This window comes from Scyliorhinus torazame, chromosome 6 (assembly GCF_047496885.1).
Source record: "Scyliorhinus torazame isolate Kashiwa2021f chromosome 6, sScyTor2.1, whole genome shotgun sequence".
NCBI classification, from domain to species: domain Eukaryota; kingdom Metazoa; phylum Chordata; class Chondrichthyes; order Carcharhiniformes; family Scyliorhinidae; genus Scyliorhinus; species Scyliorhinus torazame.
The window spans coordinates 226,616,891-226,629,179 of record NC_092712.1 but is presented as its reverse complement, the minus strand read 5'-3'; the positions used below and the strand labels follow the sequence as shown (position 1 = coordinate 226,629,179).

Genomic DNA, 12,289 nt, shown 5'->3' with positions numbered 1-12,289 from the left:
CAGTATTAATATGTCTAGTCCAGTTCAGTTTCTGATTGATAGTAACTCCCAGGATGTTAATTGTGGGAGATTCAGCGATGGTAATGCCATTGAATGGCATGGGGCGGCGGTTAGATCCTCTCTTCTAGGAGATGGTCATTGCCTGGCACTTGTGTGGCGTGGATGTAACTTACCACTTGTCAGCCCAAGCCTGAATATTGTCCAGGTCTTGCTGCATTTGGACATGGAGAAGGAGGAGTTGCGAATGGTGCTGAACATTGTGCAGTCATCCGCAAACATCCCCACTTATTTTTAAAAATGTTTTTCTTGGTGTTTTTCAATTTTGCAGTGATATTTTAGTGTCCAATATTTACATGTTGTACAGTTTCTTATTTACATACCTATTTCCTGATGTACCTTCTCCCCTCCTTAGTATCCCCCTCTTCCACCCTAGGTGTTCTATTGCTGAGCTCGTACCCTCTTTTCTGTGGCTTTGGTGTAGACCTTGTAGGTTTGAGAGGGGGGGGGGTGCTTCCTGCCCCCTCTCCTCCCTCATTTTTCCCTCGTGCTTCTCTCTGTGGTTACCCTGGGTTTCCTCCTCATCTCCTCCCTCCTTCCCCCTTTGTACCTCCTTGTGGTATGTGTTCTTGCTCTCCTCCGTCTCCCCCGCTTTCCCTAGTTGCTGTTGGCCTCGAGCAGGTCGGCAAATGGCCCCCACGCTTTGTGGAAGCCCTCTTCCAACTCTCGGATGTGTATTTAATCTTCTCCTCCAGGTGGAGAAATTCCGCCAGGTCTGCCATCCAGTCTGCAGCTGTGGGTGGTGCTGCTGATCACCAGCCGAACAGGATTCTCCGGCGTGCGATCAGGGAAGCAAAAGCAAGGGCATCAACCCCTTTCCCTATATGTAGCTCTGGCTGTTCCGATACCCTGAAGACTGTCACTCTCGGGCACGGCTCCACCCTCACCTCTACAACCTTGGACATCGCCTCAAAGAAGGCTGTTCAGAACCCTACAAGCCTGGGGCAAGCCCAGAACATGTGGACGTGGTTGGACGGCCTCCCTGGCACCATTCGCATTTATCCTCCACCTCCGGGAAGAACCCTGTCATTCGGGTTCTGGTTAGATGCGTTCTGTGCACCACTTTAAACTGTATGAGGATGAGCCTTGCGCAGGAGGAGGTGGGGTTGGCCCTGCTCAGTGCTTCGCTCCAGAGTCCCCCACCCACTTCAGTCCCCAGTTCGTCCTCCCGTTTTCATCTGGCTTCATCCAGTGATAGTCTTGCTCTGTCTGGTAACTGTCCATAAATGGTCCCACAGTTTCCCCTTTCCTTACTGTCTGTGTTTAGCAGTTCCTCGAATAGTGAGTCTCTCGGGGCCCTGGGATATCTTGCCGCCTCATTGCGGAGAAAGTGTTTGATTTGGAGGTGCCCGAGTTCCTGTCCTGTCGGCAGTTCCAGCTCTTCCGTTAGTTCGCTCAGGGTCGCAAGTCAGTCCCCCATGTAAAAGTCCCTGACTGTTAGCGTCCCCCGTCCTCTCTCCATTTTTAAAAGTAGTGTCGAGCATGACTGGTGGGAATTTGTCGTTTCCGCAGATGGGAGCCATAGGGGACATCTCGGTTAGTCCGAAATGTTGCCTCTTCTGGTTCCGTGTCTTTCGTGTGGCGACCACCACTGGACCGGATGTGTATTTTGTTTGGGTGGGGGGGGGGGGGGGGGGGGGCTGCTCTGGCGAGGGCCTGGAAGGCCGTTCTCTTGAACTAAGACTCCTCCATCCTCACCCATTCCATGTGGGATTCATGTATCTATCCCCTCACTTTCTCCTCCGTAGCTGCCCAGTGGTAGTATTGTAGATTCGGCAGTGTCAGACTGCCCATAATTTTCCTCCTTTTGTAGTGTTGATTTGGGGATTCTTGGGTTCTTACCCCCATGCACGCACGCGCGCGCACACACACACACACACACACACACACACACACACACACACACACACACACACACACACACACAAACGCCATGATCATTTTGGCTATGCTGTGGACGAATGGTGTGGATCTGACCAGGGAGAGGAACCTCGGCAGTATGTTCATTTTAATCGACTGCACTCCCCCCGTAAGGGAGAGCGGGTGCGCATCCCATTTCTGTAGGTCCTTTTAAACTTCCTCCGCTAGACTGGTCAGATTCCACTTGTGGATCCGTGGCCAGTAATTGGCTATCTGGATCCCCAGGTAGCAGAATTTGTTTTGGGCTAGTTTGAATGGAAGTCACTCCAGCTCTGTCCCTCCCCCGTTCGGGTTCACCGGGAACGCCTCGCTCTTGCCAACGTTGAGTTTATAGCCCGAGAAGGCTCGGAACTCTTCCAGGAACTACATGATTGCTTTCAGGCCTTCTGTGGGTCCGAGACAGAGAGGAACAGGTCATCCTCATGGATTGAGACTCTGCTCTCTGCCTACTCTTTGGATGCCCTTCCAGCTTTTTACATCTCGCCGAGTGATCGTCAGGGGTTCAATTGCTAGGGCGAACAGAAGCGGGGGCAGTGGGCATCCCTGTCGTGTGTCTCTGTCCAGCTGGAAGTATTCAGAGCTGGTGGTGTTGGTCTGAATGCTCGCCTGGGGGACGTTGAAAAGAGTTTTGCCCAATAGGTGAACCCTGCTCCTAGCCCCTACCCCAAACCACTCCAGTACTTCAAAGAGGTACTTCCACTTGACTCTGTTGAAGGCCTTTTCTGCATCCAGGAAGATGATAACCTCTAGTGTTCTCTCCCTGGGTTGGGGGGGGTTGAGGTTTGTAGTCAATATTACATTCATCAGCCACCTGCTGTTCGCAGTTAGCTGCCAACCCTCCCTCTGGTCCTCTACGACTACCTCTGGTATGCAGTTCTTCAGTCTCTTGGCCAGGACTTTCACAAGTATCTTCGCGGCTTCATTAAGCAGCGAAATGGGTCTGCACGACCTGCACTCCATCAGGTCTTTGTCTTTTTGGGGTATCAGCGATATCGTAGCCTTTTATGTTAGCATAGAAGGCAGGATGCCCATCGCTAGCGAGTCTGTGAACATATCCCTTGGGTGTGGGGCCAGGGCTGACGCAAATTATTTTTATGGAAGCCCGTCTGGTCCCTGCGCTTTTCCTGCCTGCGTGGAGCTGACACTCTCCATGATCTCTCCCAGTCATATTGGTGCTTCCAGTTCTCCCCGCCTGTTTCATCCCTACGCCCCAATCAGGGTGCTCGGAGGTAGAAGGTCTCAAACGCTCGGTTGACCTCTTTGGGTTTGGTTACCAGTCTGCCTCTGCTGTCTTTTGCCTGTGCTGTCTCCCTTGTGGCTGTCTGCTTTCTCAGCTGGTGAGCCAGTATGCGGTCAGCCTTTTCTCCATGCTCGTAGAAGGCCCCCCATGTTTGGCAGAGTTGGTGCACTGCTTTCCTGGTCAATAAAAATGTCCATTTGCAGCTTTTCCCTCTCCGCTTGCAGCTCTATGGTCGGGGCCGAGGAGTACTTTCTGTCGATCTCCAGGGTGGAGTCAATCAGTTGTTGCCTGGCCGCCCTCTCTTCCCTGTCTTTACGTGCCTTGTAGGCTATAATTTCCCCCCTGATCACAGCCTTCACTGCCTCCCAGAATGTGGAAGGTGTGATTTCCCTGTTCTGGTTTCTAGTAATGTACTCACCTATGGCCTGTGATATTTTTTGGCGGAAGGCTTTGTTGGCCAAGAGGTCCGGGTCCACCCTCCATGTGTGGCACTGGGCACGTTCCTTTTCCGACCTCCCATCCATGTAGTGCAGAGCTTGGTCGGAGATGACTGTCGTGGAGTATTCCGCACTTACGATTCCTGGATTCACCAATTTTCCCCACTGCAAAGAAGTCGATCTGGGTGTATACCTTGTGCACCAGCGAGAAGAAGAGAATTCGCTCTCGCCGGGTGCAGGAACCGCCATGGGTCCACCGCCCCCATCTGCTCCATGAATGCTCCCAATTCCATAGCCATGCCAGTCTTTTTTCCCGTTCTGGGGTTTGATCGGTCCGGCAGAGGGTCCTGTACACAGTTGAAGTCGCCCCCCCCCCCATGATCAGTTGGTGTGTGTCCATGTCGGGGATTTCTGCCATGGTCTTTATAAAGTCTGTTGTCCCTGTTGGGCGCATACACATTTACCAGAACCACTGGTGCCCCGTTTAGGATAACGCTGACCATGACTTACCGTCCCCCTTGGTCCATAACCGTCCTTGTCTCGGTGAACCTCGTCCTCTTGCTAATCCGTATGGCTACTCCCCTAGCCCTCGTCCCGTAGCAAAAACTCCCCGTACGTTGGTACAGATGAGAGGGTACCCTGTTTCTCCAATGCAAAATTAGTGTTTGGCCCTGTACAAATGTAATGGTTACGTTTTTAAAAATAAAAATATGAATGGTATGTCTGTCCCACCCAGCCCTTTCTTACCCGCAGTCGGTCCTTCTGCAGGACCATGTCGGCTTTCAGGCTTCTTAAGTGGGTGAAGACTCTGCATCTTTTCACTGGGCCGTTGAGTCCCCTGACATTCCAGGTGATAATCCTGATGGGTGGACTTCTGTCCCTCCGTTCCTGCGGGATCAATCATACTTACTTTGTGAACGCATCTCTGCACACCGGGTTTCCCTTTGTTTAGGGTCCCTCCAAAGTTGCTGCTTACGTTGTTTCATCTTGTTTCCTGGAAGCACCAACTCTTTTTATTTTTCCCATCCTGTGTCCTATATGTTCCTGCCCCCCCCCCGGCCCCCTCCCTTCATGCCGAGAGGTGCGTTGCCTCCCCGCCCAGGACTGGTCTAGCCCTTTGCCTATGCCTGCCAACTGTCTTTTCTCTGCCTACCCCCTCACCTGTACTCGCTCTTTCCTGTGTCCGGTCTTTCTGATCAGAATGAGGCAGTACAGTCCTGTGCAAACATGTTAACTTTTTCGATAAGTCTCTGTTTCTTTCACCGATCTTCCTCTGATCCACCTTCATCACTGCCTCGCCTGCCCTTTGTCCAGCCGATTGGCCTGCACAAAATCATTTGCCTCCACCAGGGTATTGAAATAGCACTCCTTGCTCTGGTGTGTGACCCAGAGTCTGGCTGGGAATAATATACCAAATCACACTCCATTTTTATATAGTGCCAACTTTGCCTGGTTGAACTCTGCCCTTCCTATTGTCAGATTTGCCCCAATGTCCTGATAAATATGGATGCTGTGTTCCTCCCATGTGCTTCCTTTAGTCTGTCTTGCCCACCGCAGGATTCCCGCGGTCCTAATGTTGGTGCAGCTTCGCGATGATCGCTCTCGGCTGCTCCCCTGCAGTGGGCTTTGGTCTGAGCGACCTGTGTGCCCTGTCGAGTTCTGGGGGATTGAAGCTGTCTCCTGACTAGGTTGCCCAGCATTTGGGCGATGTAGCCTGTCAGGTCTCTACCCTTGATGCCTTCTGGCAGGCCCACAATCCGTACATTCTGTCGTTGGGACTCCTGGTCCTCGACCTTCCCCATCAAGCTCCCTTGGGCCGCCACCAGGGGAGCAGCCGAGAGCGATCATCGCGAAGCTGCACCAACATTAGGACCGCGGGAATCCTGCGGTGGGCAAGACAGACTAAAGGAAGCACATGGGAGGAACACAGCATCCATATTTATCAGGACATTGGGGCAAATCTGACAATAGGAAGGGCAGAGTTCAACCAGGCAAAGTTGGCACTATATAAAAATGGAGTGTGATTTGGTATATTATTCCCAGCCAGACTCTGGGTCACACACCAGAGCAAGGAGTGCTATTTCAATACCCTGGTGGAGGCAAATGATTTTGTGCAGGCCAATCGGCTGGACAAAGGGCAGGCGAGGCAGTGATGAAGGTGGATCAGAGGAAGATCGGTGAAAGAAACAGAGACTTATCGAAAAAGTTAACATGTTTGCACAGGACTGTACTGCCTCATTCTGATCAGAAAGACCGGACACAGGAAAGAGCGAGTACAGGTGAGGGGGTAGGCAGAGAAAAGACAGTTGGCAGGCATAGGCAAAGGGCTAGACCAGTCCTGGGCGGGGAGGCAACGCACCTCTCGGCATGAAGGGAGGGGGCCGGGGGGGGGGCAGGAACATATAGGACACAGGATGGGAAAAATAAAAAGAGTTGGTGCTTCGAGGAAACAAGATGAAACAACGTAAGCAGCAACTTTGGAGGGACCCTAAACAAAGGGAAACCCGGTGTGCAGAGATGCGTTCACAAAGTAAGTATGATTGATCCCGCAGGAACGGAGGGACAGAAGTCCACCCATCAGGATTATCACCTGGAATGTCAGGGGACTCAACGGCCCAGTGAAAAGATGCAGAGTCTTCACCCACTTAAGAAGCCTGAAAGCCGACATGGTCCTGCAGAAGGACCGACTGCGGGTAAGAAAGGGCTGGGTGGGACAGACATACCATTCATATTTTTATTTTTAAAAACGTAACCATTACATTTGTACAGGGCCAAACACTAATTTTGCACTTCTGCTTCCAGAGTGATGATCCTGTCGCTCTGGTTCGTTGAGGCTCTCTCGAGGTCATGGATCGTCCTCTCCTGCGCCTCCACTTTCCTTCCCAATCCACCAATCGTCTTTTGTAGGACGTCCATCGCCTCCGTCACTGCCACCTGGGTCTCAATTCTGATCGCCTTTTTCATGGCGGCCAGTTCCTTCTTGAGGAAGGTCTTCCATCTGTCTCCATGGGGGGAGGGTGTTGTTCGGGTCAATGGTCTCCACCACTTGGGCGACCTGGTTCCCCTCGCCTCGTGAGTCCACCGGTTCATCCGCTCTCTGTTCGTGGCCCTTTCCGCAACTTCTGCCATTCCTTCGGCCCCTCGAGCTCCCTTTTGTTGGGATTTATTTGCAGTTCTTCTGTTTCCTCCATTGGGGTTGCTTCGCTATCAATTTTTCGGGCAAAATTTGCCTTAAAGTGCCTATTTGATTCTGGTTGCAAGCCACCTGATGTGCGTCCGTTCAGCACGTCACCATCACCGGAGGTCCTCAATATCCCGACTATTGACCTTATGTTGGAAGGGAGGTGATTGATGAAGCAGCTGAAGATGGTTGGACCTAGGATGTGTGATCAACTGTCGGGGGGGGGGGGGGGGGGGGGAGATCAGGAGTTAATCTAGAAGGACAAGGCAGGATCGTCCACCAGAGTTACAGTCATTGAGTTGTGTTTCAGCACTGCTGCTGAATGGAAAAAGGCAAATATTTTATTTCTTACTCTACAGTTCTCAAACCAGCAGCTACACTGAACACAAGAAAGCAGATTTCTATGTTAGTGAACATGCAATGAAGCTTGCCAATGAAAGATTTTGCCTGGCTGGCAAACATTTTCTTGAGTACCTTTATGGTTTTTTTCCCAGTGTTTTCTGGTGTATCCTTGGACTGAAATGCTATGTCAATATTCTGTCCTGTTTTAAGCATTGTGGTCTGCAGCAAACTGACAATCTCACCCTGAGGCAGTAACTACTTCAATCCTGAAAACCGAAAAGCTTTAAAATCTTATAAAGTAATTTTGGAGGAGTTTGCAGAAGCTTTTTTTAAATGGTGAAAATGAAGAGTATTTGCAATATTTCTATTTGATTTCTATCAAAAGCAGACTTATTCTTGAAATATTCTTCTGTTCTGATTAAAGCTGCACATTTTGAATCTGTTGACTGTTAAGTTATGGTTAATGCAATTCCATTGTGTTGTTGACTTTTCCAATTCCCATCAACTCTTCAAATGCTTTCCCTATTATTTTGTTGGACACTGTCCATTATGAGATAGTTACAGCATAGGTAACAAACATTCTGTTACTGAGAGTTCACGCTGTTCTTGTATTTTCTGCTCCATAAGTCGAACATCAGTAATATGAGCACAGATTCATGGAGCTATGAATCAATTTTATATTCTGATATAGTTGCTTTAATATTTTAAATGTATTCCTTGTCATAAATTGAGAATTAAAGCAAATATTTGTTTTCTTCACAGGGTTATCCAGTATTGCCTTACTTAATACTGGTCTTAAAACAATTTCTTCTTCAGAGGGATTTGAATGAAGTCTTTACTGGAGGAATTAGTTCTTACAGCCTCATTTTGATGGCTATTAGTTTCCTACAGGTAAAAGCAACATAAGGTTGTGTGTTAAAATTATTTTCTTGGAACTACCATGAGCAATGTATGAAAACTGGTGAACCACATTTTGCAAAGATTGATGTCTTCAAGCTAAACCCTGAATCTTTTGAATATTGCAGTTGCATCCGAGGATTGATGCTCGAAGGCCGAGTGTAAATCTTGGAGTTCTGCTGGTAGAATTCTTTGAACTATATGGGAGACATTTTAATTACTTGAAAACTGGTATCAGGATAAGAAGTGGAGGTGCATATGTTGCCAAAGATGAAATCATGAAGAATATGACCAATGGATATAGACCATCTATGTTATGCATTGAAGATCCTCTGGTTCCAGGTAATTCTTCAAATTGACTTAAAAAGAATGCATCTTTTTTTGTATGCCTTGCGATACCCTGGTTTCTTCTTCTCCTGGTTGCATTTCCTAACCTAAGGGTATACATTGGATCAGTGCTGGCTATCTACGCAATTATGCAGCTTGCAATGCACTTTGTTAATGTTTAAAAACAAAGAACTTATTTCGGGACCATATCAGCGAATCTATCTCATCGATTGTATGGACCAGCAGCATCACTGTATTGCTGTGGATCCAAAGATATTGTTACAACTCCACAGAATTATGTGGGGGGGAAATTGGTTTACTTCGTGTTTTTTAAGCAGCCTCCAATGCTCCCTTTTAAGGTTGCTGCTTAGCCATTGTAACTCAGAAACAAGTCAGACCTTGAACAGCACAGACTCTGCCTTGTTTTTCACCAGTTTTAGATTGGGATGCTAAAATATGCTTATGTCCTGATGTGCCTCTACCTATAAATAAGCCTGATCAAGAATTTTGTGTTCATCTCACCTGAAAATAAGTCCGATCACAATGCTGACAAACCTTGTGTTCAGTTGCTTTTTATTTGATCTTGCTGTATGCCTCTTGATACAGATTACAGGACAGATATACCTTTTTTGGTAAAGATAACTAAGTTACTGTTTTTAGAAATACTGATAGGGATTTTTTAATGTTCAATTATCACTCAAACCTCCTGATGGTGCTGTTAGTACACATTTTTAGAGTATGCTTTATCTGCCCATCACTCTGTTGGAGATGATTTGTAGCAAAACTTTGAGTCTTTTGCATGCTGTATGTTTGGGATGTATACAGCTATGATTTGATGAATCCATTTGTTATAATAGATTTGGCTAAATACATTTAAAATTGTGCAATTTGTTGGTCAATATTTGTGAAATTTAAGAATGTCTGATTGATCCTGAAATTATCAACATCATTCAGAATTGTTTTGAGCTTATTTATGCTGTCACAAGTTTTTGTGTTAAAAAGTTTTGTATTTACTGTTGAGAACTGATGATTGGGTTGCCAAAGAGTGTTGAATTATATTGTTTCCTGACAGGTAATGATGTGGGGAGGAGTTCATATGGAGCCATGCAAGTTAAACAGGTCTTCGACTATGCATACATTGTCCTTAGCCATGCTGTGTCGCCACTGGCCAGATCTTATCCAAACAGAGATTCTGAGAGGTAGGATATTGCAGCACTCAAGTAGATAATGAAGTATTTCTCATTGGCTATAATTTAAATGTAATTAATTTTGTTTCAGCACTCTTGGACGAATAATCAAAGTGACCCAAGAGGTAATAGATTACAGGGAGTGGATCAGGAAGAAATGGGGTGCAGGAAAAATCCTTGGATCACCTGAATGTGGTTAGTAATGTCTTCAAGTGCTAAGTCTAAATAAACTAAAGTGTAAATCAGTCTTTTTGCCACCTGGTGCTCAGGTAAACGTACTACTGAGCTTTTTACTTTTCTGACTGGTGTTATGGGCCAGGGTTTAGAGAACCTCAAAGTGTATCATGGAGTTCACCTGACCCACAACTTTTACTAGATTGTGGTATGGGGAGCACACGGTCCACTCTACAGGTGTGGTACAGCAGAAATGGAAAAGTATTTTTTAAAGCAAAACAATGTTTATTCTATTAACTCAAGTTAACCTTTTTAAAACATATAGTGAACAACTTCGCAACCATTAATTCAAATACAATCTCCAAAGAATACAACACTAAGTAATCCGTAAGCTGTCTTTTTAACATCCAGAAGACTTAAGAAACATCTTTTACAGAAGCACATTAGGCTTACATTCACTACTGAGAACATTTATAATTCTGAATTCACCAAATGATCAAGAGATCGTCTTTTCATGGCAGAGAGATCAACAGTACACCCGCTCTGTCTGGCTTCAGCTCCAACACTGAAAACGAAACGAAAACGAAAACGAGGACTGGAGAATAGCCAATGTTGTTCCTCTGTTTAAGAAGGGTGGCAGGGATAATCCCGGGAACTACAGGCCGGTGAGCCTTACTTCAGTGGTAGGGAAATTACTGGAGAGAATTCTTCGGGACAGGATCTACTCCCATTTGGAAGCAAATGGACGTATTAGTGAGAGGCAGCACGGTTTTGTGAAGGGGAGGTCGTGTCTCACTAACTTGATAGAGTTTTTCGAGGAGGTCACTAGGATGATTGATGCAGGTAGGGCAGTAGATGTTGTCTATATGGACTTCAGTAAGGCCTTTGACAAGGTCCCTCATGGTAGACTAGTACAAAAGGTGAAGTCACACGGGATCAGGGGTGAACTGGCAAGGTGGATACAGAACTGGCTAGGCCATAGAAGGCAGAGGGTAGCAATGGAGGGATGCTTTTCTAATTGGAGGGCTGTGACCAGTGGTGTTCCACAGGGATCAGTGCTGGGACCTTTGCTCTTTGTAGTATATATAAATGATTTGGAGGAAAATGTAACTGGTCTGATTAGTAAGTTTGCAGACGACACAAAGGTTGGTGGAATTGCGGATAGCGATGAGGACTGTCTGAGGATACAGCAGGATTTAGATTGTCTGGAGACTTGGGCGGAGAGATGGCAGATGGAGTTTAACCTGGACAAATGTGAGGTAATGCATTTTGGAAGGGCTAATGCAGGTAGGGAATATACAGTGAATGGTAGAACCCTCAAGAGTATTGAAAGTCAAAGAGATCTAGGAGTACAGGTCCACAGGTCATTGAAAGGGGCTACACAGGTGGAGAAGGTAGTCAAGAAGGCATACGGCATGCTTGCCTTCATTGGCCGGGGCATTGAGTATAAGAATTGGCAAGTCATGTTGCAGCTGTATAGAACCTTAGTTAGGCCACACTTGGAGTATAGTGTTCAATTCTGGTCGCCACACTACCAGAAGGATGTGGAGGCTTTAGAGAGGGTGCAGAAGAGATTTACCAGAATGTTGCCTGGTATGGAGGGCATAAGCTATGAGGAGCGATTGAATAAACTCGGTTTGTTCTCACTGGAACGAAGGAGGTTGAGGGGCGACCTGATAGAGGTATACAAAATTATGAGGGGCATAGACAGAGTGGATAGTCAGAGGCTTTTCCCCAGGGTAGAGGGGTCAATTACTAGGGGGCATAGGTTTAAGGTGAGAGGGGCAAAGTTTAGAGTAGATGTACGAGGCAAGTTTTTTACGCAGAGGGTAGTGGGTGCCTGGAACTCACTACCGGAGGAGGTAGTGGAGGCAGGGACGATAGGGACATTTAAGGGGCATCTTGACAAATATATGAATAGGATGGGAATAGAAGGATACGGACCCAGGAAGTGTAGAAGATTGTAGTTTAGTCGGGCAGTATGGTCGGCACGGGCTTGGAGGGCCGAAGGGCCTGTTCCTGTGCTGTACATTTCTTTGTTCTTTGTTCTTTGTAAAACACACCCTGCAGCAAACAGCCTTAAACAAAAGTAAAAAGCTGACCGACAGCCCAGCTCCACCCACTCTCTGACATCACTGCAGTAATAAACACCCATTTCTTAAAGGTACTCTCACATGACACTGGAATACTGATTTTAAGTGCATCTTTCTTCTCGCCTCGTATGATCTTTGCCTAAAACTGGGCTGTCAGTCTCCCCTGTTGCAGTTTTGCTTTTATTACTTATCCTTTAATAGTGATGCATATTTTTATTTTAAATACTTGCAGCCTCATTCACTAAACTTATTGTCTTCTACAAGCATTTTTGACTTTTCTTTTGGAGGTTGGCTTTCAATTTCTGTTATTTTGGGAACTGAAAAGTGGCAAACTTTGAGATTGTGTGCTGAAATGTAGTCAGTTGCTGAAAGTTATGATCCTGAACCTTTTCCTTTGAATCTTATGGCAAATGCTATAATTAAGAGACAAAGAC

General features: G+C 46.8%; 1 protein-coding gene across 4 annotated transcripts in view; it reads left to right on the top strand.

Annotated features, from left to right (window-relative positions):
* tent4a (terminal nucleotidyltransferase 4A) overlaps positions 1-12,289 on the top strand; it is a 134,365-nt gene that overhangs the window by 97,896 nt on the left and 24,180 nt on the right. For all 4 annotated transcript variants that reach the window (XM_072509483.1, XM_072509484.1, XM_072509482.1 and 1 more), the window contains exons 6-9: positions 7,940-8,068; positions 8,203-8,416; positions 9,474-9,600; positions 9,680-9,783. In XM_072509483.1, the coding sequence (XP_072365584.1) occupies positions 7,940-8,068; positions 8,203-8,416; positions 9,474-9,600; positions 9,680-9,783 (574 nt within the window). The remainder of the gene's footprint in view (positions 1-7,939; positions 8,069-8,202; positions 8,417-9,473; positions 9,601-9,679; positions 9,784-12,289) is intronic.